The 27569-nt window shown below is 36.6% G+C and overlaps 2 protein-coding genes across 3 annotated transcripts; one reads left to right on the forward strand and one right to left on the reverse strand.

Annotated features, from left to right (window-relative positions):
- Window positions 1–1053: 1053 nt before the first annotated feature.
- Window positions 1054–8838, reverse strand: baxb (BCL2 associated X, apoptosis regulator b). Its single transcript, NM_001013296.2, is given in 6 exon segments — window positions 1054–1565; window positions 1728–1832; window positions 7595–7730; window positions 7824–7991; window positions 8609–8639; window positions 8719–8838. Coding segments are annotated over 6 exon segments (615 nt in total). The 5' UTR covers window positions 8741–8838; the 3' UTR covers window positions 1054–1412.
- A 608-nt stretch (window positions 8839–9446) lies between these two features.
- aldh16a1 (aldehyde dehydrogenase 16 family, member A1) lies at window positions 9447–27554 on the forward strand. Of its 2 annotated transcripts, none has more exons than XM_073940079.1 (16): window positions 9447–9818; window positions 10493–10592; window positions 11330–11577; window positions 12718–13439; window positions 13836–13913; window positions 15848–16194; window positions 17537–17695; window positions 17778–17934; window positions 18033–18108; window positions 18192–18297; window positions 21524–21654; window positions 25618–25785; window positions 25861–26065; window positions 26150–26335; window positions 26506–26631; window positions 27105–27513. In XM_073940079.1, exons 4-16 carry the CDS (start codon window positions 13418–13420, stop codon window positions 27279–27281), a joined length of 1938 nt encoding a protein of 645 aa, XP_073796180.1. In that variant the 5' UTR covers window positions 9447–9818; window positions 10493–10592; window positions 11330–11577; window positions 12718–13417; the 3' UTR covers window positions 27282–27513.
- The last annotated feature ends 15 nt before the right edge of the window (window positions 27555–27569 follow it).

A 27569-nucleotide genomic window follows, 5' to 3' on the forward strand; every position in this document is an offset into this window, starting at 1 on the left:
TGTCAAGTCTGCCATTCTAACCCAATCAGCCTGATATAATGATCTCTAGCCTTGTGCTCGTCAATATTCTCACCTGAGTCAACAAGACAATTACTGAAATGATCTCAGCAGGTCCTTTAATGACAGCAATGAAATGCAGTGGAAAGTTTTTTCAGGATTAAGTTGATTTTCAAGGCAAAGGACTATGCAATTCATCTGATCACTCTTCATAACATTCTGGAGTATATGCAAATTGCTATTATAAAAATTTAAGCAGCAACTTTTCCAATTTCCAATATTTATGTAATTCTCAAAACTTTTGGCCACGACTGTATAGCCTATATAATAAAGCTTAAGGCGCTAATAATTTTGACCTTAAAATGGTTTTAAAAAAATTAAAAACTGCTTTTATTCTAGCTGTAATAAAACAAATAAGAAAAAATATTAACAGACATACTGTAAACATTTCCTTGCAGTTAAACATCATTTGGCAAATATTTAAAAAAGAAAATAAAAGGGGATAATAATTCTGACTTTAACTGTATACCCCCAAAATACAGTTGAAATAGTTTTTATGTATTATGTATCTCGAGACGATGTGTGTGTATGTGTGTGTGTCTGTGTGTATACATATATAAACAAAGAAAATTATATATAAAGCATTAGCCTATACATCTTATGAATGTTGATAAAATAAGGTTTTCATTGATGTACACAATGCTTTGATAGGACAGTGCTTGGCTGAGATACAACTCTTTGAGGGTTCAAAAAAATTCTAAATACTGGGAAAATCACCTTCTACTTGTCTAAAGTGCTAAGCAATGTACACTACTAATTAAATAAATTGATATATGCTGTAGGAAATTTACAAACTTTGTTCACGGAACAGGACCTTATTAATATTCTTATGAATTTTGCCATAAAAAAATAATTTATCATTTTGACCCATGCAATGTATTTTTGACTATTATTACTTTTGGCACAATGTTTGTGGTTCGGGACCACAAACATTTCATAGCCTATAATCATCTGTGATTGATAAAAATGATTACTGCTGTTAACTTGCATTTATGTTTTCAAAAACTCTGAAATCAAGGGCACTTTAATCTCATTCATTGCACATTACATGCATAAACAAAAGAGTCGACGAAACAGGTTTTATAAAACTTTGGGCAAGCTTATTGTCTAAGTTCTTTTCTATCTGTCTTGATCATGAATAAACACATTTTTTAACTCGGTTATATTATTAAATATATTTTCTCACAAAATACAAAGTATAAATACATATAAAATAGGAGCATATTACAATAAAAAGAGGCAAATTACAAAATCATTCTGCACACCATCATCTTATTGCCTTTGTGGTTTCTCCAATGTTCATCATTAAGAAAGTTTATTGTCAACTTGTGTGCCATCTCCATTCTCCCTCTCTTTCAGGTTTTCTGAAATCTCGAGACGATGAAGCCACCCAGCAGTAGGCCACCAGTGAAGGCAAACACAACTCCAACGTAAGGAGAATATTTTCTCATTGAAGAACCAGAAAATTGGTCAACAGAGAAACAGGCCAGTGCAGGGATACTGTTCATCTGTATTAGCGAGAACAAACAGTTTAGTTATAGATGGCATACTCTCAACAATACTGTTCAACACATTTTTATGAAGCACAAAAATGAAAGACAAAGTCAAATGCTTCTTTAATGTCTTAAATATTGGGATTTAATGTGAGTTGTTCCTTCATTGCTTCTTACCCATCCTCCTACTGTGCGAATCCACTGCAACAGATTCCTTTTGAAGTAATCAAGACTTAATGATAAAATATCTGAAACAATTCTGGGTAGGCGAGCGACGACCATCTATAAAAAAGAAAGAGGGCTTTAAAGAAGAAAGACTGTAGGCCCGTCACAATAACAACTTATCAAGCAACACAGAATGATGACACAGCATATTGATGACACAGCATATTGTATACAGTATATACAGTCCTATTGTATATATAAATGTATATAAATATATATGTTTATACAACAGTTCTGTCTGGTTCTTGAATCTGATTGGCTGATAGCCGTGCGATATTCCTGTAATAACAGCACTTGGACAGCGTCCTCACCCTTCTGTATCACTACGCCCACATAGAGTGACAGCAGATCAATAAACTCACTACAGTTTGACAAATATTGCAGCTGTTGGACAATATAATGTATTTTTCAGGCTTTTTCAGGCAAGAATTGTTTACATCATGAGAGTTGTTTTAATTGCAACTATGCAGTTTATTTATAAGGATAGTGCGTACTTTAAAATATTTATAATTTCAGAGATACAGTGCGTCAGCATTCATCAGCCTGTCTTACTGAGCAGAGTAAAAATGGTTGACCAGGGCTTGACGTTAACTTTTTTGATCGCTAGCCAGTGATGCTAGTAGATTTCCAACATTACTAGCCACTCGCCATTTTCACGAGCCACACTTTTGTTGTTGGGGAAATATATTTTATATGCATAAATTTGACTTTGACATGCTAAAAATTACTTGATTTAGATGCTGTGTTATGTCCACATTCAATTCACTTTCTGTGTGTGTTGCGTATGAGCTTTCTCAGTTTGCATGAGCAAATGGGTTGTGTCGCTTTGCAATTAGTTTTTATTTCACAGGACTTTTCAGGGCTCAAAATTAAGGATTTACCCAATTTATCTCTGACCACACCAAAAATAAATAAATCATTATTTTTTAGTCACAAATTTTAAATGTGTGAAAACAAGCAAAATATATCTGTATACATGTATATGTATACATTCAAAACTTTTTTTAAAAAGCAATTGACATTTAAAAAAGAATTCATGTCGTGTATCTAAAATATGCAGGGTAATCTGTCTAGTTAAACCATATTAACAAAAATAACATTAAGCAAAAGAAAGCAGGTAAAAAAAAACATACTATGAATGTGATAATGAGAGGATGATCACGCACACACAGTTAATGTTAGGCCTGTCAATAATCTATTAAAAGAATAATTAAAACAAAAGCAGTGACACTGCTGCTTACAAAAGGATATATATATATTTTAATCTTGAGCTCCTAAAAGCAGCAGGACTGTGGATGCATAATCATTGTTTTTGTCCAGTCTACTTCAAAGAGAATCGATCGCACAAGTTGCATTTCCTCTAGGTACGGTTGCTTCGTGCAACTAAATGGGAGCGTGCAAGCTTTTTAACAGTCGTGCACATCAAGTCACCTGTGTCGTGCGAGTGATCATCCTCTAATTCGGTTTTCAGCTGTTTTCTTTTGCTGATCAAATCATTATTAAACTGGTAAGTTACATTCTAAGTCAATCTCTCTCTCTCTTTTTGTATGTTGCAGTGTTGTATTTATACCATAGTAATTGTAGTTTGTTGAGTATGAGATGGGACTCACATATTAGGAATGTATGTATTTTGTGTTGGCCACTCTGTATAACCCTGAGTTACTATTTGGTTGCCTTGGCATTTTTCCGGGGTTAATTATTGTGATCTCCTGATTGCAACAGAGAAATACTGGGAAATATCTGTAGACTGATGACATTTCATGCCGTTTAGCCTTATAATTTTAAAGCTATTTTGTCATCACTTTAGACATTACGCTAGAGAATCGTTCAAATGCTAGCTCTAAAGTAATGTTGGTGAAGTAGTAATGGTTTCTGCTGTCCTGATGTCAGCTGCAGATGTGAATGAATGGCAGAAGAAAGTAGTTCCTCATACAAAAGGGTTTTTAGACACTCGCGTATATACACGATTATGCAGTTGAACTGTTGTATAAATGCAACATCACACTCGTAGCACTGCGAAGTGGCTGTATATCGTCACTGGTGGGACACTAAGCCCCCATCAGTGACAATATACAGCCATATCGCACTGCTGCACGTGTGATATTGCTCATATATATATATATTAAGTAGATTAAAACCTTTTACCAAAGTTGTACTAAAACTATTCAACAATCCTGAAATACATTTTTGATCCACTTAAAATGACTATATACCACAGGTGTCAAACCTGGAGGGCCGCAGCTATGCACAGTTTAGTTTCAACCCTAATTATACACACCTGATCAAACCAATTGAACGCTTTAGGCTTGTTTGATAACTAGTACGGATAGATGTGTTGAAGCAGGACTGGAACTAAACTCTGCAGGGCTCTGGCCCAACAGGAATTAAGTTTGACACCTCTGCTATATACTGACTACTGTACAAACAGTATGTATATATTTATATAATGTTAACAATGTTAACACAATTTTAGAAGGATATTTTCATTCTACATCACTGGTGTCAAAGTTTATATTATGACACTTAAGTTTTAGGATCAAATTACAGCATCTAAATGACCTAAAGAATGATAGGCTTTTCCCCTTGTTTATGCTTATTTGTATTATTATGCTTTTGTACAATTGCTATGTAATCAGTAGCTTAAAGTCGCAAAACATGCTGTAAAACCACTGAGTAGAAATAAAGGATTCATAAAGGTTTTGAAGCTTCATGAAGCAGTGCTTTGAAAGCAGCCATTACTACCATAATCATTACACATTAGGGCTGCACGATATATCGTTTCAGCATCGAAATCGCGATGTGCGCATCCGCGATAGTCACATCGCAGGAGGGTGCGATGCAAAAAAAAAAAAAAAAAATTATATATATATTATGGGTGGAGCCGAACCGAAATACGGTATTCGGAAAAGCAGGAATAGCATGTTTTTAGAAATACTTATTTCAAACAATACTTGATAAATTATTTGTATTTGGGAACAAGAAAAACATTATATCAAAAAGCTGTGTTTCCTCATGAGACCGTAGTGCATGCCCGCGTGAGTGAGTGAGTTAGTGAGTGAGACGTTCAGGAGTCGGTGGGCGGGGTGGGGCCGGGGTAAGGAGACTGAGCAGGCTGCTTCTCTATACAGCAACAGAGAAGGCTTGGCAGAGCGAAAAATACTTTTCTGCATTACTATTTTTGTTTATTTTATCATACTAAAATAACACGTGACAGAAGTTCACTCAAAAGTGAAAGTTCTTTCTGTTATTAATTACTAACACTCCCGTCATTCCTACTACTTTTAGAACATAAATTTTGATATTTTACTATATGAAAATGCAATGCAGTTATGAAAATTGAGAAATTAAAGCAATACAGAGATCTGGTCCCCGCGTCAGGTCAGGGTGCAACCTTAAAAACGCAGACGCGGCGGAGGCGCACTAAACTCACACGGGAAAGAACTGGGCATTCAATTAATGTTTTAGTGAAATAATTCTTTAAATACAGCTCTTTTGATCTCTAAAGGGGAAAAAAGCAAAAGAAATTTGTCGTTAAATTAATTTTAGCAAAGACGCAACTGTCATATTTTCACATTCGTTTTTCAGTTAGGGATTTGGTCTATTAGAGTAACCTAATAAAATTATTTTGTTGAACACTGTAGTCTACACAATAATCGATATTATAATTTATTATATACATTAGCTATTATTAAAACTAAACTATACAAGTGATAAAACAAAACCCTTTTTAATGTTTGCTTTCATTTTGACACCGCTTACAGTTGTAATAAGAAACATCACATTATGCAGAATCATGCGGTCTCAAGTTAAAAACACCTTTTGAGTTTAAATATGATCAGCCTGCCAAGTCAAGTTTACAGTGTCATAAATGAAATGGGTAGCATGGGTAAAGGGGATTTGCCCAGCACACAACCTCATGCGCTGCAGGTAGGCTGAATGATAATCTTTAAAAATATATAGGCTATGCAATACAAAACTTTAAACATTTATTCATTTTTAATGAAAAGAAAAGAAATCAGGAGAGTAAAATATAATTTAAACCACTGGTCTGGCGCTGATACTTTATTGTTTGTATCCAGAAGAAGGGGAAAAAAGCAGATGAAAACCTGGCTGGGGAGACGGCGATAACATATCAGTTCTTCAGCAAAGATCACGACATCATTGTGATGCGTTTATCATACAACGCAGTTCGTGCTTATAATCATTAATATTAACTAGTATTAATTCTCTCTCTAGACTTAGTTTTAGGGCTTGTTCTTGTCGGCGCAATATAGCCTCGGCTTACTGCACGTACGAATCCGATTGTGAAGAATGATTAAGCGCTTGCATTTTTTATAGCATCCTTTTCGCAAGTTATTCATTTGTTTTGTTTTTTAAGTGGTGCGAACATTATTTACTGGCAAACATGTTCCTCGATCTCGTACATCAACAAATAATGTAGCCTACTTAAGTTAATTTACCTTTTATGTAAAAATTAAGGAATAACCGAATTTAATATTAATAAATAAAACATCCGTATAAACGTACATGTTTATTTTTGAACTTTCGTTAATAAAACAACACAAAACTAATTATAAATATTGTAGTTAAATATTAAATTACTTTAACTGCTTGAAACTGTATAATAATAACAATTAAACGTTACATTTTTAAGAACTTAACAAATAGTCTAAATGGCACTTCACTAATCAGTGTAATAATATTATAAATAATAATAATTATAAGTAAAAAGAAAATATTAACCTAGTAACAATATAAGTCAGATGTTTAAAAAAAACAGCGTAGTTTCTCTCCACCTTTTGTAGTCATATTTTAAATTATTTGCCAGAAAAACTAACATGTTGACTTTGTCCGGTTTAAGTGAAGAATGGGGTTATAATGTTTCCAGCAATACACTGTCAGACGGTGTGCTTGTAGCGAAAATGCACAGACAGGTTACTTTTTCACAACCATGCGAGAGAGGGCTTCTCCTTCTGTTCCGCCGCCCGCATTTCTCGCAACGCAGGTTTCTCTACGCTGCGGAGCGGCGCGTTCTTAAATAGTTACCAAATAGCCTATGCTCAATTTCTCATCAATGTCTTCCATTTATCACTTTCTCTTTTGTATCTAGCCATTTTTGCAAATGCCTCTGCCATGCCTGGCTGAGCTGGGCTTCTGCGTTTAGAAGACAGGAGTTGATTAAGCCTATGGCTTTTTTTCCCTCGCCGTCAATCGCCTATAGCTTGCATGGTTCGGGACCCGTGGATCTGCGTATCGATGGATTTGCTCCTCAGTGTTTGGACTCTCAGCACTCAGCAGTGAATATTAAAACACACTTTATTTAAAACCCCCATACAAAAAGCTTAATCCAAATTGATTCGTTCACCTTTCTTGGTCGGCACGAATCCAAAATGTTCCCAGATGTAAGAGTTCGTTTTCTAACAAGATATGGTTGAACTTGAACTTGCTGAATCGCGCCTAATTTATATTCTAACAGATATGTAATACTTGGCAACATAACAGTAATTTGTGTTTTAAAGTGCGTGACTTCACGTACTATGGCCGGTGGCAATGGATGAGGTGGCAATGACCACCGCGGTGACGCGGTTGTCATGGTGACCGTCACAGCCCTAGTTTTAAGTATATATATATATATATATATATATATATATATATATATATATATATATATATATATATATATATATATATATATAAAATATCGCAATATATATCGCAGGGGAAAAAAATATCGCAATGTCAATTTTTTCCAATATCGTGCAGCCCTATTACACATTTTATCATATTTTTTAAAAAGGCAATATAAACTAATCCAATACCTTGGCTGACAGTTTTCCAACGGAATAAAACAGCACAATAATTCTGCCCCATTTGATCTGGCCATCTGTGAACACCTTTTCCACAAGTTTCCAGAAACTGCTTTTATCAGCTACCTTTACTAAGCCATCGATCATGCTGTGAGATTAGAACAACAGAAAGAGAAACCAGGCATTTAAAAAATGGTTTAGACAAAAACAGTACTGCTACAGATTTAGATCTCAGACTGACTCGTTAAATGCTGGATTCTGGTCGAGTTTGTCACCGATCTCTTTGATGGTGTTCGCCAGCCGCTGAACCAGAATCTGGTCCTGGCTGTTGCTTATTGGTTTAGCTTCAGGAAGAGCTGGAGGAGCTGCATTTCCTTCAGTCACCTCCATCACCTCCTGCCTTACTACCCTGAAAGACATTCGATTTGTCAACACCTCATAAACTTGATGCAACTTAACTCAACATGATAAAGCCAACACTGATGTTGGTATAAAACTGTAAAACGCCGCATCAGTCATAAAACAGTCATCATCCTGTTCCTTATAAGTTGCCCTGTAGAGCCCATTCATCTCTTGACCTTACAGTTTGTCAAATAGTTCCTGTAAATCATTTATTTATCCCCTAGTGCTATTAGAGCAGTACTTTCTTGCTTGCTATTTGCTCTTTCTTACATGTGGTATTCAAATTAGAAAGGCATTAAAAAGCTGAAGCAAGATTAGGACTTTTTACTATGTTACTACTTTACTGTGTAAAAAAATTTGAAGCCTGTTTAGCCTGTTTTCAGCTGAACAATGCATTACAGAACTCCTCATTACGGCTGTTTTGGTGTTTATTCAATTATCCCAGTAGATAAGAAACTTGAAAAGATAAAGTTACACATTTATTTCCTTAGTTGCATGATGTTTGTCACATGCCTTAACATTTAAAATACATCAATTAATTCCAATACTAAATATGAAAGTAGTCAAATGTTTTTACTTATAAACTTAATAATAAACTGCAAATGTAAATCAACAGAAACGTACCCTATTAAGAGGGCCTCTCCAATCTGATAATCTGTAAAACAAAGAGAAACATTATTAATCACAGACATTTAACATGACTAGAAAATTACAAACAGCCTACAATCACTTACCCTGTGAGGCTTCACAAGCCATGTCCGTAAATATGTCTTATTTTGTTGATTCGTTTAGTTTTTAGGTAATATATTTCGGCTAAAACGTGTATGGGGAATCCCACTGTACTTTACAACAACACAACTTCAGTCTCCAGTTTCTGTATCTTTTGGAGGGCGACGCCTTCCGCAAGTCGCATTTGTGTGCCGCATTCGTCATCAGGCGGCCACAATTCAAAAGGTTTAACGTGAAATAAACCACATATTATTTTCAATCTTCCTTCAGTTTTATATGATGTTTACAATTAACATTAGTAATTATTTATTAAGTTTTAATGAATAAACTGTTCTTCGACTGTCTTGTCTTGGACAGCATGTTTAGGAGGGGTTTGACGTGAAGTCGGTGTTGCCATGTCCGCTCACTTTAATCCTCCGTGGGATTTTTTTTGTTAATAAATCCGTGAGAATACAAAGATTAGAGGATTTTATCGTTATCATTAAACATATGTTTCCCTATGTTTAATTTATTTTTTAATGTGTATAGCGGAACAAAATAATAAACTAAATGCGTTTTTGCTGAATAGTTTATTTTACATAGGCTTTTTACGTAATGTGTCATTTTTATATTTTATGCTATATTGAATCCAGAAATTGTAATATATATTAAAAGCAAGACTCGTCCTTTTTAGCTTTTGAGGACTTTTTTGTTATAGTTAAGTATTTCGCTTAATTCTGTTTCACGATCTGGCAACACATTACAACCCAGGAAGAAATAACAGCGTGGACGCGAGCACTCAAGTAGAAGCTGCTTTGAGATTGTGGGACATTACAATTTACGTATATTTTTTTTCTGCAATCGGCTGTTGTCTATTCCTTATTGTTGTCCTGATTACTCGACAGCTTTGCACTTTTTACTTCAGCTAACGGTTTTTAGTTAATAAAGTCACTGCACACCAAGTATTATTTTTTTATTTAGAATTGACATTTACCTCAGAAGTCCGGAACAATTGTTATTCCTATAGTTTTATTTTGTTATGGCAGGTGTTTCTACAAAAACTGTGCACGACATCTTTCAGACTATGGAGTATGGACCATCCAGCACGAGCACTGCAACTGCACAGGTAAATGGAGAATAAATTTGTTTCCTAAGTGTGTTGTTTTGTACATTTCCACTTAATGTAGCAATGACTTACATGTGACAGTACGCTACAATAGGATGCAGATGGCAGCTCACGAGAATAGCATGTGACAAGATGCTGGTGGTCTTCTTAGAAAGAAAAAAAACAAGCTTGTCTCAGAGAAGAGTTCACTTTTACTTAACCTTTAAATGCTAATGTAGATGTGTACGTAATTATAACATTTTACAAACAGATGTACTGAGGTAACAGTCGTTCTAAGGTAAATTTAAGACATAATAGGTAATTTGAGGCTGTAAATGTTTGTTTTGTATCACTGATTACAGATTAGAGTTTATATTAATTGCATGTGATTTTAAGTCTTTTTGTAAGCTAAAATGGTTTTGTGCTGTGAGCAAAGTTCAGCACGGTTAACTGTTCATGTATTTTCTGAGAGCCATCTATTCTATGAATGATCTACTGAAAACTTCACAAAGACAGTCTATTGGTTCTCTGAGAGGTGGACCACTGTGTTGACTCAAATCAAACACACGTGTAGTTTGAAGCATACATTTATTAGAGAAACTAGAGTTTTTGACTTGATTGATTTAAACTGTTAATGTTTTCGAAGTCGGTCATGTGCGAGTAAAATTTTTCTGCATGTGTTTTTCTTTCCTCAGTCCTGGCTGGAGAAACATTCTCGCACTCTTGGCTTCTTCATTGATGGGAAATTTTCCCATCCTGCAGACAGACAGACCCAAGATGTGATTGATTCTAAAGGTGTATATCTGTTATCCCATCTACTATTCCAGGGGTCACCAGTCCTGGTCCTGGAGGGCCGGTGTCTCTGCAGGGTTTAGCTCCATCTTGCCTCAACACACCTGCCTGGATGTTTCAAGTATACCTAGTAAGGCCTTGATTAGCTTGTTCAGGTATGTTTGATTAAGGTTGGAGCTAAAATCTGCAGGACATCGGCCCCTTCAGGAACAAGTTTGGTGACCACTGTACTATACAAAAGGCATGGGCGGGTATAAGATTCTGACGATATGATAACCTTGCATAAAGTATCACGGTTTCATAGTGTTGTGATGACTGCACTAAAATCTGTTCTTTTTTTAATGTCTGCGTAAAAAACTAAAAACTTTTTCCCCTTTGATAACAGAATATTTTATTTTGAGAAATATTTCTAGTATTTTGTCACAGTAAACATGTCAGGCTAAATATTTCAAATGAATCATTGGCTTCTGCTGTCTTTATTAGTTTGAACACTGATTTCATAGCCATTTAAAACGGCATATGTTATATATATTTTGAGCCGGAAATACTGTTGTAATAAAAAAAGAAAACAAAGCATAAATAATAAAATGTTACATAAACTGCAGGAATGGTATAGCAGAAAATTTTGACGGTTTTAAAACCTTGACTTTTCCAAACCGCGGTAAACCTTGAAAACGGTTATCGTCCCATGCCTACTATACAATAATAACATACATTCTTCCTCTCCTTTGTCTTTACAGCTGAGGTGGTCTGCAGCGCTGTTTGTGCTCAAGCTGAGGATGTTGCGTCTGCTGTCTCTTCTGCAGCTGCAGGCTTCAAAACCTGGAGTCAACTGAGCTGTTACCAAAGAGCCAAAGTCTTACTCAAGTACTAGAGCTTTCCTGAACATATGTCCTCCTCCCCTCCCAACCCCCCAGCCCCCCTCCCGGACATGTCCTCTGTTTGGGACTAAATAAATGCAGCTTGCTGGAATTTGTAAGTGTCTGAGGCCCCGTTTACACTAGTGCGTTTTAGTTTTAAAACGGCGTTGTAGAATGAAAACGATCCGCGTCCACACTCACGTTTTACCTAGCGTTTCTGAACAGCTCTCCGTCCACACCAAACCGCTGAAAACGCACATCACGTGACCACACACACACTCTCGGGCAAGCACTCCAGCATTTCTACCCAGATGAGAGCTCTGCTTGTCGGACTGCTCATCAAGCATCTCCCGCTGGATCTAATCTCACTATATTTGCTAAACGTGATATTTCATTCATGTTGTTGTCTTTATCTAACGACATAGGCCAAGCTGACTTTGGTCATTGGAATCTATTAAGTTACTTGTTCACGGGTAACATGTTTTGGTTAAGCGCAAAGATAAGTTAATGATTAATCCAGGTACATTGACTGATCGATTGCCTTTATTTCCTGCAATGTATAAACTTATTGTATGTTATACTTTTATAATTATCGATTATTAAAACTGATATTCAGCAAAAGAGAGGGTGCGTTTCGTATTTTCACTGAAATTGAAAGGAGGCAGTTGTTATCGGCTCCGTTTTGTTATAAATATCCACACAGTGAAGATGACGCTCATATATGCAGCACGGCGCCTCAACATTTCTGCTGTCTGTTAAGTTGCTAATATTAAAATGAAAATAGGCAGTTCCTTAAATCATGTTTACATTTTATTGTTGAGAAAGTGAAACAACGTAGCCAGGGTGATGTGAATGAAGTTATAAAGTGCACTGTTCCCTTTGAAGATTTACCCGTGTCCTCGGTATGTTTTCCATATCAAACTGAAAAGGGGGAGACTGCAGCCTTGATCAAACTTGCGAAGTCTTAACTTACAAGAAGAGGATGCAGGACTGAACTGTGCGTGTTAGGCTACTTAATATTGAGGAAAAGCCCCAATCAGAGAGGCGAATGTCTGCAGCCCCGCCTCCGTTTTCAGATGTCTCCGTCTTTCCCCATCCACACTGAGACGGAGCAGCAGCGTTTTAGAATGAAAACGGCCTTTCCAGCGTTTTCAAAAAGCTCCGTTTTCGGCGCTCGAGAACTCCGGCGTAGTGTGGACGGATGGCGTAACCGTAGCAAAACTTATGCGTTTTCAAACTAAAACGCACTAGTGTAAACGGGACCTGAGACTTAGCTTTTGCTTTCTATAATCATCATGTATTGTATGCATTTTTTGCATAATTTTATTATTCACTTTAGGCTACGTATTGTTGTATTGGTTGGTTGTAAGTATTCAAACACTGTCCAGTACATCTACATATCTCAGCAGTAAAGCCACAGCTGAGAGAAAGAGTAGCACTTTTTTGTTCATTGCACACATGATTTTTAAAAAGAATTCAAAAGTGAAATTGTGGATATTTTATTTAATTTTTTTAACAAAATTTTTTTTATTTTAGTTTTTACTTTACAGGGTCATGTAAAAGGTAAAGTTTTATTTTTTAACAAATTGGTTTGTTACTATTCCATTATCGAGGACCTACAGTTTAATGGAAAGCTGGTTTTTACTTTCTGTATTTTATTTCACTAGATATATTTTCATTTTTTAGTGCATTTATCAAGTATTTGCAAACCCCCCCTCCTCCCCTCTCATCATCTATTTGTGTACACTGAAATATGGTCACCCTACTCAACATCGTGTCATGAATGTACATAATGCCTCACAATGTTGCTGATGTGAATGTCTCTGCTCCAGGCTGCCAGGTGTTCTGCAGAGACACAGTCAGTGTGTATCTGAGGTGTGTGAGCTCTCTCAGTCTTCTACCTCTCCCTCGGTGCTCATTCGACTGGCCCAATACTACGCCAGCTGGGCTCAGCTACGAGACACGCGCATGTCTGAGTGGAGCCCACAGGGTATGCATAGCATGTTCATTTATTTACACATGTCTAAGAGTATGACATGCAAAACTTACAGGTATAGTTCACCCAAAAAGGAAAATTCTGTCATCATGAGTTCTGTTAAACACTATATATTATATTTTTATAAATGTTGAAAACCTGTAACCAATGACATCTATAATAGAAAAACATTTACTATGAAAGTCAGTGGTTACTGGTTTCCTTTTTTTTAATATAAACATGTTTGGAACAAGTCAAGGGTGAGTACATGTAATTTGGGGGTGAACTAGCCCTTTAATCAATAAAGGGAGGATTGTGTAAATTACTTTTTTGCAAATATATGCTGGATTGTTGTTAGTCTGATTTTTTTTTTTTTTTTTTTTTTTTTTTTTTGTCTCTCTCAAACATTAGGTGTTGTGACGGTGGTCGTTTCAGATGACTGCTCCGTCTACTTTCTTCTGCTAAAAGTTCTGCCAGCTCTAGCTATGGGTGAGTCTTTCTCATGTAGACATTTTCTTCTTTATTTCTTCATTCTTCAAATATACATTATCATGTATATAGAAACATTTATGAGACATAAAAAATGGACAAAACATTTCTTTTGTATATTAAAATGTTTTTATTTTAGGTTTAGATTAAAATTGTAAGTTTTTATCTTTTGTTTTCTTTAAAAACTTTGTGAAATAATTTGAAATGTAAATGATTATTGTAATTGTTTATATATATATATATATATATATATATATATATATATATATATATATATATATATATATATATATATATATATATATATAGTATTTTCAATGAGTTTTTCCTTGGAAACTCGCTGAAATAAATAAGGGTTGTTTATAGGCATGGGCCGGTATCAGATACTGACAGTATGATAACCTTGTATAAAAACATAACAGTTTCATGGTATTGTGATTACTGCTCTAAAATATATTATTTTTAAATGTCTGGGTAAAAAAATGAAAAACTTTTTTAGTGCAAATGCAAAGACACCAAAATAAAACTTTATAAATTTTTTTTGTCGAATAATTGCATTTAAAATTAATTTCAGTTTGGTTCAATTACTCCTTCAAGTTAAAGTGCCTTTCAAGAGGGCTGGGCAATATTGCAAAAATAATAATAACGGTATCCTGTTTGATATCATTCATTATTAATAGTTATTGAATATTTTTGAACAATACATTTAGGAACATTAGGATTTTAATTTACCTACATTAAGGCAAATAATTTTAATAGTCAGAAACAAAAATATTTTAACAAAATATCGCATCTCTATATTAAAATAAACACAAGTTTCAAAGAGACTCTTTAAGAGAATAAGAGAAACTTATTAAATAATAAAATGTTACAAAATGGTAAATGGTGTGTGCAATGGTATAGGTAGATCAACATCTGTAAGGTGTGAATAATAATGATACAGTAAACCTCGAACTCTTTAAACAAAACACATTATGATAATCAAATCTGAGCATTCAAGTTAAAGAACTAATCATCATTATTCAAATACACATTGCAACATTACAAATTGTGAAGTTGGATGACTACATTACCCCTATGCTAAAAACTCTTTCAGATGAGGTGCTAGTGGCTGGGATGCACAAGAAAAGAAACCAAAAAGCCACTCTGGTGACATACTTTTTTATTTACAGTCTCCTCACTGCTGCTATACGGCACTCATTTTAACATGTGTTGTTATTCTGACCTGAAGTGACAAGTGTGTGTGTGTGTGCTTTCCTTCATCATTTTCTAAAGAGTCTATCGTAACTAGGCGACAGTTTTCTCAGAGGATGACAAACAGACAAATCACTGCTGCAGCTCCAGTGCATGTTTATGGAGAAAATTAAAAACCGCTGCAGTGTTAATGAAATGTGCATATTCCATACGAAGTGTGAAGCAGATTTGGTAGTTATGCTTGCATGAATCGGAGCGCTCTCAGGGTATTTGGAAAAGTTCAGATGTTTTTCAAATAGGTGTACCTGAAAAATGCACCCGTGTCATGTGCGTGGCGCTTGCAAACCATGTGCGCTTCGCTCCCATGTTTGCGTTGTGCACGTTGCGCGCCTTCAGTGGAAATGACAAACTTACACTCTAAGCTTAGCTAAGGCATTGCATCCAAGGCACACTCTCAGCAGCCACATTTTAATAAAACTATAGCACTTAATACCGAACCTTTTTAATATCAATATTGACAATAGTGTTCGGTCAGTAAATACCGATATTGATTTTATCGCTCAGCCCTACTTTGTAATATTCTATTTACTTTAATGTTTATTTATGTCAAGAAACTTACTTATACTTAGCCATAATAATCCTGCTTTTAACTGATTAAATAAACCACTTTTTTAATAATTAGCAAACTAGCTGTGGGCCAAACGTGATTTATTAACCTGCTATATTTATTTATTTCCTAGGCAATGCTGTTATTGTGGTGCCTGGCAAGACTACTGCTCTTCCTGGCCTCCTGTTGGCTCAGCTCTTTATGGAGGCTGGAATGCCTGCCGGAGTGCTGAATGTGTTGACGGGCAGTGAAGCATCACTGGCTGCCAAAGTGGCTCAAAACCCACAAGTGAACTACCTGACCTTTAGTGGATGCAGACAGACTGGAGAAGCTGTGGCTAAAGCAGCGGCTGGCTGGGGCGTCCCGATGACTTTCTCTCTGTCGTCCAGCTCTGTGTGTCCTTTCATCATCTTTGAATCTGCAGACCTCGACAGTGCTGTGGATGGAGTGATAGAGCTGGCCTTCAAGAAGAAAAGAGATGTAAGGCTATATTATACATGTACAATATCGGTAAATATTTTGGAATAATTAAGACTTTTCAAGCTTCAAGAATAAAAATTATCTATTATATATATATATATATATATATATATATATATATATATATATATATATATATATATATATATATATATATATATATATATATATATATATATATATTTATTGTGATATACATTATTTAATTGTTGGGAAAAAAAATGGTTTTGTTCTGCAAACTGCTGATTCAATTTCTTCCACATTTAAAATAAAATTATTAAAAGCATTTATGTCATTTAAAGCATAAAATGATGATTGGTAAAAATAACAAAATTTTAAGCCTTGTTTGACTTTGTTATTGATGTTCAGTTTAGACAACACAGTATTTATGTTTTAGCTTCAGACGAGTTGTAAACGCAATGTTTGGTGGAATAACCTTGATTTTTAGTCTCAACGAATTAAAACATTTGTTAATTTGACCAAATGTCCTTTTCTAAAAAAATTAATAAGTGCTAAATGACAATATATCACTCAAACACATACACTACCTTACAAAATTCTTGTCAGTCATCATTATTTTTTTAGAGCAACAGATAATAACTTGACTTCTAGTATATTATTTGGAAAAGTGGCAGAAGGTAGTTTTTCAGATGAATCATCTGTTTAACTGCATCCTAATCATCACAAATACTACAGAAGACCTACTGGAACCCGCATGGACCAAAGATTCTGAGAGAAATCAGTCAAGTTTGGTGAAGGAAAAATCATGGTTTGGGATTACATTCAATATGGGGGTGTGCGAGAAATCTGCGTGGATGGAAATGTCATCAGCCTGAGGTATCAAGACATTTGTGCTGCCCATTACCTTACAAACCACAGAGAAAGGGATTTTCAGCAGGATAGCACTCCTCCTCATACATGTACTTCTCAGCCTTTCATTTAAGCCACTTCTGATATCAAATGATCATCTAGAAGTCAAGTTATTATTTGTTTTTCATAAAACCTGGATAGGCAACAAGCCTTCTGTCAGGTAGTGTACCTAATACATATCTAGAAAACCCTGTACATCTAGTACACACACCCAGTACATATCCAGAAAAACTGGATATATCAAATTGTACAGTTTCTCGTGGGTCCTGGTTTCCCACTCTCTTTTACAATCATAGTTTTACATGTTTCACATGACTGTAATTTTAAAAAATTGACAGCTTTCCTGCAGTGCTCATATTGTCCACGTGGGGTCCTCAGAGATTAAAAAACAAGGCAAGAAGAGTCATGAAAGATTAACATTCAGAGATATAATATTCATCTCATTGACCGTTTCTCTCTTTCTCTTCTCCAGTTCCAGTGGGTGCTCTGTGTGCAGGAATCAGTGCTGGATAGTGTTGTGGCCAGGCTGAAGATCAGAATGGCTGGGATGAAAGGTGTTCCTCTTGCCAGTGATCCTGACAGGAGCATTATAGATGCTGCAATTCAGGAAGCTCAGCAGCAGGGGGCGACGGTGCGTTGACGTTTTCATTAAGTGCTCAACTCCAAACACAGCAAAGATGTTGCAGCAGCTTTTTGTTGTTTTTCTTTTACAGCTGATCCAGTCTTGGCCACCTGCTTCCACTGGAGGTCTCTATCCTCCTACCGTTCTTTGTGGACTGGCTCCCTCCTGCGAGTCTGTGATTTCACCTCCTCCAGGCCCTGTGCTGCCCCTCATAACCTTCAGGAGCTCTGCTGAGGGTGTAACACTCGGTGAGGCTGAAATTAATTAATTAAGATGAAGAATATGTTTCCATTTTTAAAAACAGTTACAAATTTCTTATATTATCTCTATTTGGGGTTGTGTGCAGGAAATCACAGTCCTCATGGTCAGGCTGCCTCAATCTGGACTGAAGATTTGACTCTGGCTTTGGAGTCCGCAAAGAGGTCTGGTCACTTTTTTGGACGTCTGTCGGTTGTCTTGATCTGTCCTTTCCCTTCCTTTATTTTCTTCTCGATTTTCTGTCTAGTCTATGTGTAGGCTCGGTGTGGGTGAACTGTCATTCTGTAATGGACCCTGCACTGCCTCTGTGCGGGCGGAGGGACAGCGGGAACTGCACCGATGGAGGCAGAGAGGTCACTTTCTCACTTTGTTCTTTTGTCAACTCTGAGATAGTTTAATCCTCCATCCATGTGATGACACTGTTGGATTGTGTTCACACTGTTGTTTGGTGGTTTTTTTAACCATTAAGGGTGTCACGATCCTCCAAATTCTCGATTCGATTACATTTTCGATTCTGAAGGCACGATTCGATTCGATTTTCGATTATGAATAATTAATTAATTGATGACCAATTAATTATTTGTAGCCTACCGTTTAAACTACCTGACCTGCATGGTCTTTGTTTTACCCATAAACAAATCATACAGTAAAGGAATAAAGACAAGTTACACACATAATTACCACCTGTCAATCACTTTTTCTGCGGGATTCGTGAATAGGCAGTGATCTGTGTCGTCATAATGGCGTCGGGTTAAAAAGAGGCACAACCAACAGGAACCAGCCAACAGTATCTGAGGTGTGCGCTAAAATGACTAAGTACAAGTGAGTGAAAGATTGAAGCAGTCCTCTGACTGCCTGGACCTGCTGTCTGGAGCCCAAGGCTGTATGTGCGTCTGTGTCTGTGTGGTCACGTGATGTGCATTTTCAGAGGTAGAGAGGAAGGAGGGCTGCTCAGAAATGCTACACGCCACTGTGGATGTCAAATCGTTGTCGTTCTAAAATGCCATTTAAAAACAAAGACAGTGTAAACAGGGCCTGAGTGTGTACTTTTCGCGAGCTGATTTGCAACGGGGGCGGGCGGAGGATCGCGATGCCGGTGTTATCTATCGGACGAACCGTACGTAATACATACATAGCAGAGCTTGCAAAACTGTTTTTCTTTTTGTCGACAACACGAACGTTGTCAACATAACTCACTGAAAATCCAAAATGCTTACACACCGGCGACTTCATTGAAAGAGGAAAGGGTTTAAGTTCTCTCGACGGGTCTCCTGCTTCTGCAGTTTAACAAGCACTTCAACAAGCCTGTTTTTTTCCCGCTTGGCAAGCCAAGCTGACATGACATGGGGGCGTGGCAGCATCGACGATTCTATTTTTTGATTCGATAATCGAAATTGAGCATAAATTTCGATCAATTTCGATTAAAAATCGAAATCGTGACACCCCTATTAACCATTACCAACTTTTTTCATAAGAGTGGTGCTACTTTGCAACAATTGTCCTGATGGTGGCTAAATGAATGGATGCTTGTCTTGTTTTGCTCTATAATTAGATTTAATTAAACCCTGTAATGCAAGGTTCAAAATGCTGTACGTTAACATTGACACTTTCATTATCTTTCATATATATATTTCATAATATGATTATCTTCAACATCAGAGCCAGTTTACATCATTTTTAATTAGTACACTTTCATCTCCTCCCATAAGAAGCTGGATTGAGAAGATATTTGACTGTAGTGCATCTGAGGGTGGTCTGATATAAAATGTGTTTAGTCTGATTTTAAAGAGCAGCTGCACTGTCTTTTGATTTTTTTTTTTAAAGAAACAGTGGGAAGATGATTTAAATCAACAATTAAGCAAATTAACTTAACATCTATCTGCGTCAAACACGGTTTATTACAATTTAAGGCTGCACTTTTCTAAAAGCAAATTGTCAAGAATATTTCCAGAAAATGATCCTACATATTTTAGGTGCCACAGAGATGAGGCCACTTTGGGCCATATGTTCTGGACATGTCCATCCTTAGGACCATTTGGTTTGCGGCGTTTGAGACTTTTACTTAAATGTGTGGTAATAGCAATATTTGGTGTGACACCTCAAAACCTTGCACTAGCAGCAGGTCAGTTAAATGCACTAGCTTTCTCTCTTTTTTTTTTTTTTTTTTTGTTGGCCCAAAGGCTTATACTTCTGCACTGGAAGTCAGCTAAACAACCAACACGCACACTAAATGGGTAGAAAATGACAGGACATATCTAAAGCTAAAAAAACTCAAATATTGCACCCAAGGTTCAAATATTAGTTTCAAAGTTTAGAGACCATTCCTGTCATATATTGAGGACAGATTTTTTCTAAATACTTGAATTGTAACAACCTAAATCTATTTATTTTAATATTTATTCATTTATAAAAAATAATATTATCTACTGTTTTTTTTAATGTACTTTGTTCTTGTGTGTTTAAGTTGCTGTGGTAAGAATTTCAGTTTGTTATGACTATTACAGTTTGTTTTTTTTTTGTTGAAAAATTCAATATAAAGACTTGTCTACTACATGATTTTTAAAGCCGACTCGTTTTCTAAAAACTTTGGCATTTTCCAAATGAACAGGGCAGGGTTGCACCAGCTGTTTGTAAGTTATTTCTTAAACTGGAATGTATAGTAACTACTAGATAGTTTGTAACTGAAGTTGTTCTTACTTCGGTTGCTCATGCTCTTGAAGCAAACTGTAGTTAGTAGGTCGTAAGCTCTCTGTGAAGTCATGCGTAGTTGCATTGAATGATGTAATATCCAATAAACAGCATTTAATTTGTTAAACTGCTTTAGAATTCTGCAACCAATGCACCTATACATGAAACTGACCTATAAAAATTAAATGATTAGTTACATTTTTATAGTACATTACAGTCAGTCACTATAACAGATGACGCACACACCTCCACAGCGAGCTGTGAATGCACGCGAAATGCACATGAAGTTATTAAAACATTGAACTTTTTTTTTTTTTGTATCCTACACAGGAAAGAAAAAAGAGCAGGGAAGGATTAAAATTCAGTCATGATGAAATTCTTGATTTAATTCATGGATACAAATAACACAAAACACTCCTTGAAACAAAATGAAACTCTTCTTTCACAGACCGAAAGAAATGCAAGAATTTGGGAGGAAAATAAGGCTGAGTAGAGGAAGATCATTCTTCAATATGATCGCGAGCTCCTCAATGTAAACTAATCTCGCCGTCATCTCTTTTCTACCGTCATACATGGGGGGAGGCTGCCGTAGTGTTACGTTTAAACTAAGTGAAATGGTGCAACACAGAAATATTTGGTAGTGCGTAAATTGTAATTTAGTGTCCCTTTTAGTCACAACTAGGCTACGTTTTAACTGTAGCACTGCTCCCTGGCCCCTGATCCCTGGTATGTGTGCACCAAAAATGCCAGTGTGTCCCAAGTGACATATCATGTGCCAAGAGTGGGCTTTTGTTTCTGTCTTTTTGGCTTTTCTACAATATTTCTGATTGGTTGTATGGTTTTGGTTGGTGTGTAATCCTGACTCTAACAGCAGTTTCTGTTCCTCTGTAGGGTCTGTATCAGTTCCTTCGGCCTTCGCTTTCGCCCTCACTCCCACGCTCCAGTCCCAGCTCAGTCAACTATGCAGATTTTGGCTCTGCACCAAGCAAATTCATGATACCTGAAGTATTTGACCCTTCCAGGTTGGTGTATTTTGAGAAATGGATTTAGGTTTTTAGATCATTTTTGATAATTTCAGAAATTAGACATTTGACAAAATCTAACCACACAGCCTCACTCTTGAATAGTCAACGTAACTGACCGTCAGCTGAATTCACACATAGAGTTCTGCATGTACTGTGCACAAGTGATTTTAGCACTTAAAAACAAAAGGTTCAGGTTGTGTTCTGTATACAGTGTTCAGCATATATGTGTACATCCCTCACAAATCTCTCTTTTAAATTTGTATTTTAATATGGGAAGCTATACAATATATATATTTGAGCATATACATTAGATTAGTCAGTACTGAAGCCAAATCTAAAGCTTATCTAACAAAATAACTTGGATAATGCTCCAAAAACCAGTACACCCAAATTTATATGATATAGAAAAATATTAAATACAAATTTAAAAAAGAGGAAAAATCCAGAGAAGCAAAAAAATATATATAAAAAAAAATATCCTGCTTGAATTAAATTGTATTATCTTTCTATATCTAAATATGTTTAGGGACTAAAATATTATTTTAATAAATATATCTGTTTAATAAATCTGTTTTGCTTAAATGCACCAAAATACATTGCATATATTTACTGAGAAACGGAGAAAAATATTAATTTTCAACATGGGCTGTACTCAGCTATGCTGAGCACTGCATGTTAAACAGCCAGATGGAAAATGAAGATCTGATGCATTTGGTATTCTTAACACAATACCCTATGCAAAAATAATAATAATAATAATAATTATATGTTACAGTATTGCAACCATCAACAGCAGGAAGTGTGAAACCCTCTATCTAAAAAAAATAAATCCTGCAGTTGCTGGAAGTATTCTCTGAGTATATGTAAGGCTTGAAGCTTACGCTGCTATTCTGTACCAATTATCGGAAACAGAAAGCAGTTGAAGGATGGCATGTTTAAATCCATTATTTATCTGACTCCATTGTAATTAATCTGACTCCATTAAAGTTGTTATCATCATTGATAAAGAGAAAGAATCTCAAAGCTTAAAGCAGGCAAAGTTGTTTATTAAGTTACATGATCAAATATACAGACATTAGAATGAAACAAACTAACATACTGTATAAAGAAATTAGCTGTAACGTATGCACTGCTGAGCAACAAAGACAGTGAAACTGCCTTTGTTAGCATATGAGGCTACGCACTGGTGTGCGAGAGATGCAGAGTAAAAGCCATTCTCCCAGATCAACAGTTACCTTTCCTTCTTATACCCTGAGCAAAGCATTGTCAAACATGAGTGGAAACCAACCCCCAAGAACAGCTGGACGTGAGAGCAAAGTTAAGGAGATAAAGTGGGGGAGAAGTACATTAACATACTATCCTCAGGTCATGACTCAGCAATAGTAAATATATTGTAGATTGAAATATAATTAATCAATGTCTCTGTTGATTTCATCACTAAAACACTGAAGTCATAAACTGTCAAATGACACCAAACATGACAAAGCTATCTGAAAGAAGAACACAAGCAGATGAATTGTGTATGGTGAAGAGCACATGGTTACTGTAAGCAAGTGGCAGAGATGTGTATTGGAGCTGTGAGGAACTCTGCCTCACCAGGAGGACCCATCCCATGCTTGGAATGTCTCAGGCCCCGTTTACACTAGTGCGTTTTAGTTTTAAAACGACGTTGTAGAATGAAAACGATCCGCGTCCACACTCGCGTTTTACCCAGCGTTTCTGAACAGCTCTCCGTCCACACCAAAACGCTGAAAACGCACATCACGTGACCACACACACACTCTCGGGCAAGCACTCCAGCATTTCTACCCAGATGAGAGCTCTGCTTGTCAGACTGCTCATCAAGCATCTCTGGCTGGATCTAATCTCACTATATTTGCTAAACGTGATATTTCATTCATGTTGTTGTCTTTATCTAACGACATAGGCCAATTCCCTGACTTTGGTCATTGGAATCTATTAAGTTACTTGTTCACGGGTAACTTGTTTTGCTTAAGCGCAAAGATAAGTTAATGATTAATCCAGGTACATTGACTGATCGCTTGCCTTTATTTCCTACAATGTATAAACTTATTGTATATTATACTTTTATAATTATCGATTATTAAAACTGATATTCAGCAAAAGAGAGGGTGTGTTTCGTATTTTCACTGAAATTGAAAGGAGGCAGTTGTTATAGGCTCCGTTTTGTTATAAAGATCCACACAGTGAAGATGACGCTCATGTACAGCACGACGCCTCAACATTTCTGCTGTCTGTTAAGTTGCTAATATTAAAAAGAAAATATGCAGTTCCTTAAATCATGTTTACATTTTATTGTTGAGAAAGTGAAACAACGTAGCCAAGGTGATGTGAATGAAGTTATAAAGTACACGGTTCCCTTTGAAGATTTACGCGTGTCCTCGGTATGTTTTCCATATCAAACTGAGAAGGGGGAGACTGCAGCCTTGATCAAACTTGCGAAGTCTTAACTTACAAGAAGAGGATGCGAGACTGAACTGTGTGTGGGCTACTTAATATTGAGGAAAAGCCCCAATCAGAGAGGCGAACGTTTGCAGCCCCGCCTCCGTTTTCAAATGTCTCCGTCTTTCCCCATCCACACTGAGACGGAGGAGCAGCAGCGTTTTAGAATGAAAACGGCCTCTCCAGCGTTTTCAAAAAGCTCCGTTTTCGGCGCTCGAGAACTCCGGCGTAGTGTGGACGGATGGCGTAACCGTAGCAAAACTTATGCGTTTTCAAACTAAAACGCACTAGTGTAAACGGGGCCTCAGTAGTCCTTCATTAGCATAGAAGGAAAAGTATATAATATTTTCTCAGCTTACATATACTTTCCCTATACTCACTCATACTTCCTTTATTACCTTTGCGGCTCACAATAAAATAGGATTTATGGTTTGCCATTAAAACTCTTTTTACCTACAGGAAGCCAAAAATAGAGCCAGAAAATGGTAATAACAGTGCAGGGTGAGTAAATCAAATAACAAAATGTGCCCAGATTCTAAATTTATATTCACTTATTTTTCTTTGTAATTTAAAAGTACAATATTCCTCACTGGTTTCAAAATCTGCAGCCTCAAAAGTATTTTTTAAGTGTTGCTGTATTGTAAGAATGGGATTCTAACTACAGCAGTTTGAACTGTAGTGCTGTCGAATTACTAAAAAGTTATCAAGTATGATGGTGAAAACTGTACATTTCTAGTCAGATGATCCTTCTGCAATCATACACCAAAAATGGAAATAAGTGCAGTATTAATAGCTAAATATTTGGGAGAGCGTTGCTGTTATGTGATTGTATAGTATTGCTATATGGAGCAATTAAATGTTGATGTTAAATCAAAAGTAATTCACAGATTACTTAAAATTAAAATGACTTATTGACACTAATTCTCTATGGTTATGACTGAATTAGTTACAAATAACTTCATGAAATGATAAAACAAAGTGTTAAAAACTTAAGATAATAATTGTAGACAGCTTATGTAAAATAAAGTTACCTGAGAGAGAGAGGAAGACAAAGAGCAGTGAGTAGGCCCCAAAGAGAGCCTGATCACAGTAGAGCCAGAGACAAGAGCTTCCAGAGCAGGAGAGGAGCCTAGCATTAAAAGTGCAGAGCAGGAAAAAGAGGCAGAGCAAAGTTTACCAACTATTTTGTATTATTCTTGACTATGTGACCAAAGCCCAAATACTAAGACATACAAGCTGACCAAGCAACATGTAAACCCCCCAAAGTCCACATATTAACCAGGCCCTGATCTAATCAGTATCTGCCTTTGGAATCTGTATGAACCTTCTTGGTAAAAAAGACACGTTTATGCATTTGATAATTTGTCTTCCTTCTGTATCATTAATCCATGCCTTTTTTATTACTAATTTTCAGTTCTTGTTTCCAGCAGATGAATGGTAGAAACTGCTACTACTGCTTTCTTCTGTAATGAGTTTCTCTCTTTGTTTCTCTCACAGTGTCCCTCGCTTTTACTCACAGTTAGTGGGTGGTCAAATGCGAAAAGCCGACTCTGGTTCTAGCAGATCAGTGTTGGCCCCTGGAGGCGCTGTGCTGGCCCACTGTCCGGATGGAGGCAGGAAGGATGTCCGGAACGCAGTTGAGGCCGCCAATAAGGTCCAGCCAGGGTAAGACCATTTGGAAGTTAGCTTAGGGATAAAAACACGTTTGATGGAAAATAGTGACTGAACAAGTGTTTACAGGTGGATGAAGAAGAGCCCGGCTGCACGCTCTCAGTCTCTGTATTCACTAGCTGACAGTTTAGAGAAGAGGAGGCAGGATTTGGCCGTGTCAATCCAGACTCAAACCGGAATCCCATTGGAAGAGGCAGAGAAAGAGGTGGAGCTTAGCATCTCCAAGCTTTCTGACTGGGCTGCACGCTGTGATAAGGAGCAGGGTGGAACTCCTGTAAGAATAAACAGTGCTGGATTAAATATATGGAGAACCTTGGAGTTGTTTTTAAGTTTTAATTATGTGTCTGTCTCGTTAAAGTTCCCACCCCAGTCTGGCTCTGCCCTGTCCACTCCAGAGGCTTTAGGAGTGCTGGGAGTGATTCTCCCCAACTCCAAGCCACTGCTCTCTCTGGTGTCTGTGCTTGGGGCAGCTGTTGCTATGGGCAATGCTATTATCATGGTGCCAAGTGAAAAATACCCTCTTCCAGCGCTCCAATTTTCACAGGTTTGCTGCTTTTCACATGGACACATTTTTGCATTTGTTTAAAGCACTTCACAATTTAAATGATCAGATGACCACCATTAACGCTCGGTGTTCACAATAAAGCTCCACTTTCTATTTTTTTTTTTTTTTTGGCTTGTTATATATTCAACTTCTGTTTTTTTTGTTTGAAGGTCCTGCAGGCCTCTGATTTGCCTGGTGGTCTGGTTAGTATAATAACAGGAGGGAGGGATCAGCTGACCCAGGCACTTGCTAACCACAGCGTGATTCAAGGCATTTGGTATTGGGGAAGTAAAGAGGTAAGGGAAACAAAATAGAGAAAAGCATGTACATGTACCGGTATCAAAATGCAACCAAAGAACAAAAAACAAAGGGTTCCCACTCTAAACCAGAAATCTGCAGGTTTTTACCAAATTTCTCCACAGAAATAGCAAAAAATGTCTGCAGATTCTGTCTGGTCCTAGTCATGAGACACTGGCATTGTTATGGTACTATGGTATTGAAAACAATGCACTTTGATAAACAGATACTAAAAAATTAAATAAATAAATGTGTCAAAAAGTCCCATGATATCCCATGACAAAAAAATATAAAAGCTCCCTGATTTTCAAGGTGTAGTTCAGACCTTTTAAAAAAGACCCGTGGGAACTCTTTGTGTCCTTGACAAGAGCATGACTCTGCAAAGATGACTACTGTTTATTTTGCCTTCTCTGAACAAGGAAATTGTTGTGTCAGCACCGATCTGATTATAATCATAACCTTGTCTTTTAAGGGCTGTCAGTTTCTGCAGTACTGCTGTGTCAGTCCTCTTAAACGCCTGTGGCTACACTGTGAGGAAGAGGAGGAGAAGGAAGCAGGCAAAATCTGGACTGACTTAAACCCGTCTTTTCAAGAAGAGCTCTGGAGAAAGGCTGTGGTCTGGAAAAGTATATGGATCCCAACTGCATGAGAAAGCACTTTTCAGTTTTAAGAAGAAATACGAGTCGCTATAGTTGTGAGTGCAGGTAGTCGTTTCTGAGAACTTCTTCCTCGTGCTAATTAGACTATGTAGAATGACTAGAAATGGTAGGAGAGACTTTAAAGTGTTTCACTTTCACAGTTATGTAAAATAAGGAAATTAAATTTTGTTGTTCCCCATAACAGATGGTTGTATTATGACAAATAAAGAACTGTTATAACAAGTCTAATGTATTTCGATATAAAAGATTTTACCAGTGTAAAAGTATTAAAGTGATGC

This window comes from Danio rerio, chromosome 3 (assembly GCF_049306965.1).
Source record: "Danio rerio strain Tuebingen ecotype United States chromosome 3, GRCz12tu, whole genome shotgun sequence".
In the NCBI taxonomy this organism is placed as follows: Eukaryota; Metazoa; Chordata; class Actinopteri; order Cypriniformes; family Danionidae; genus Danio; species Danio rerio.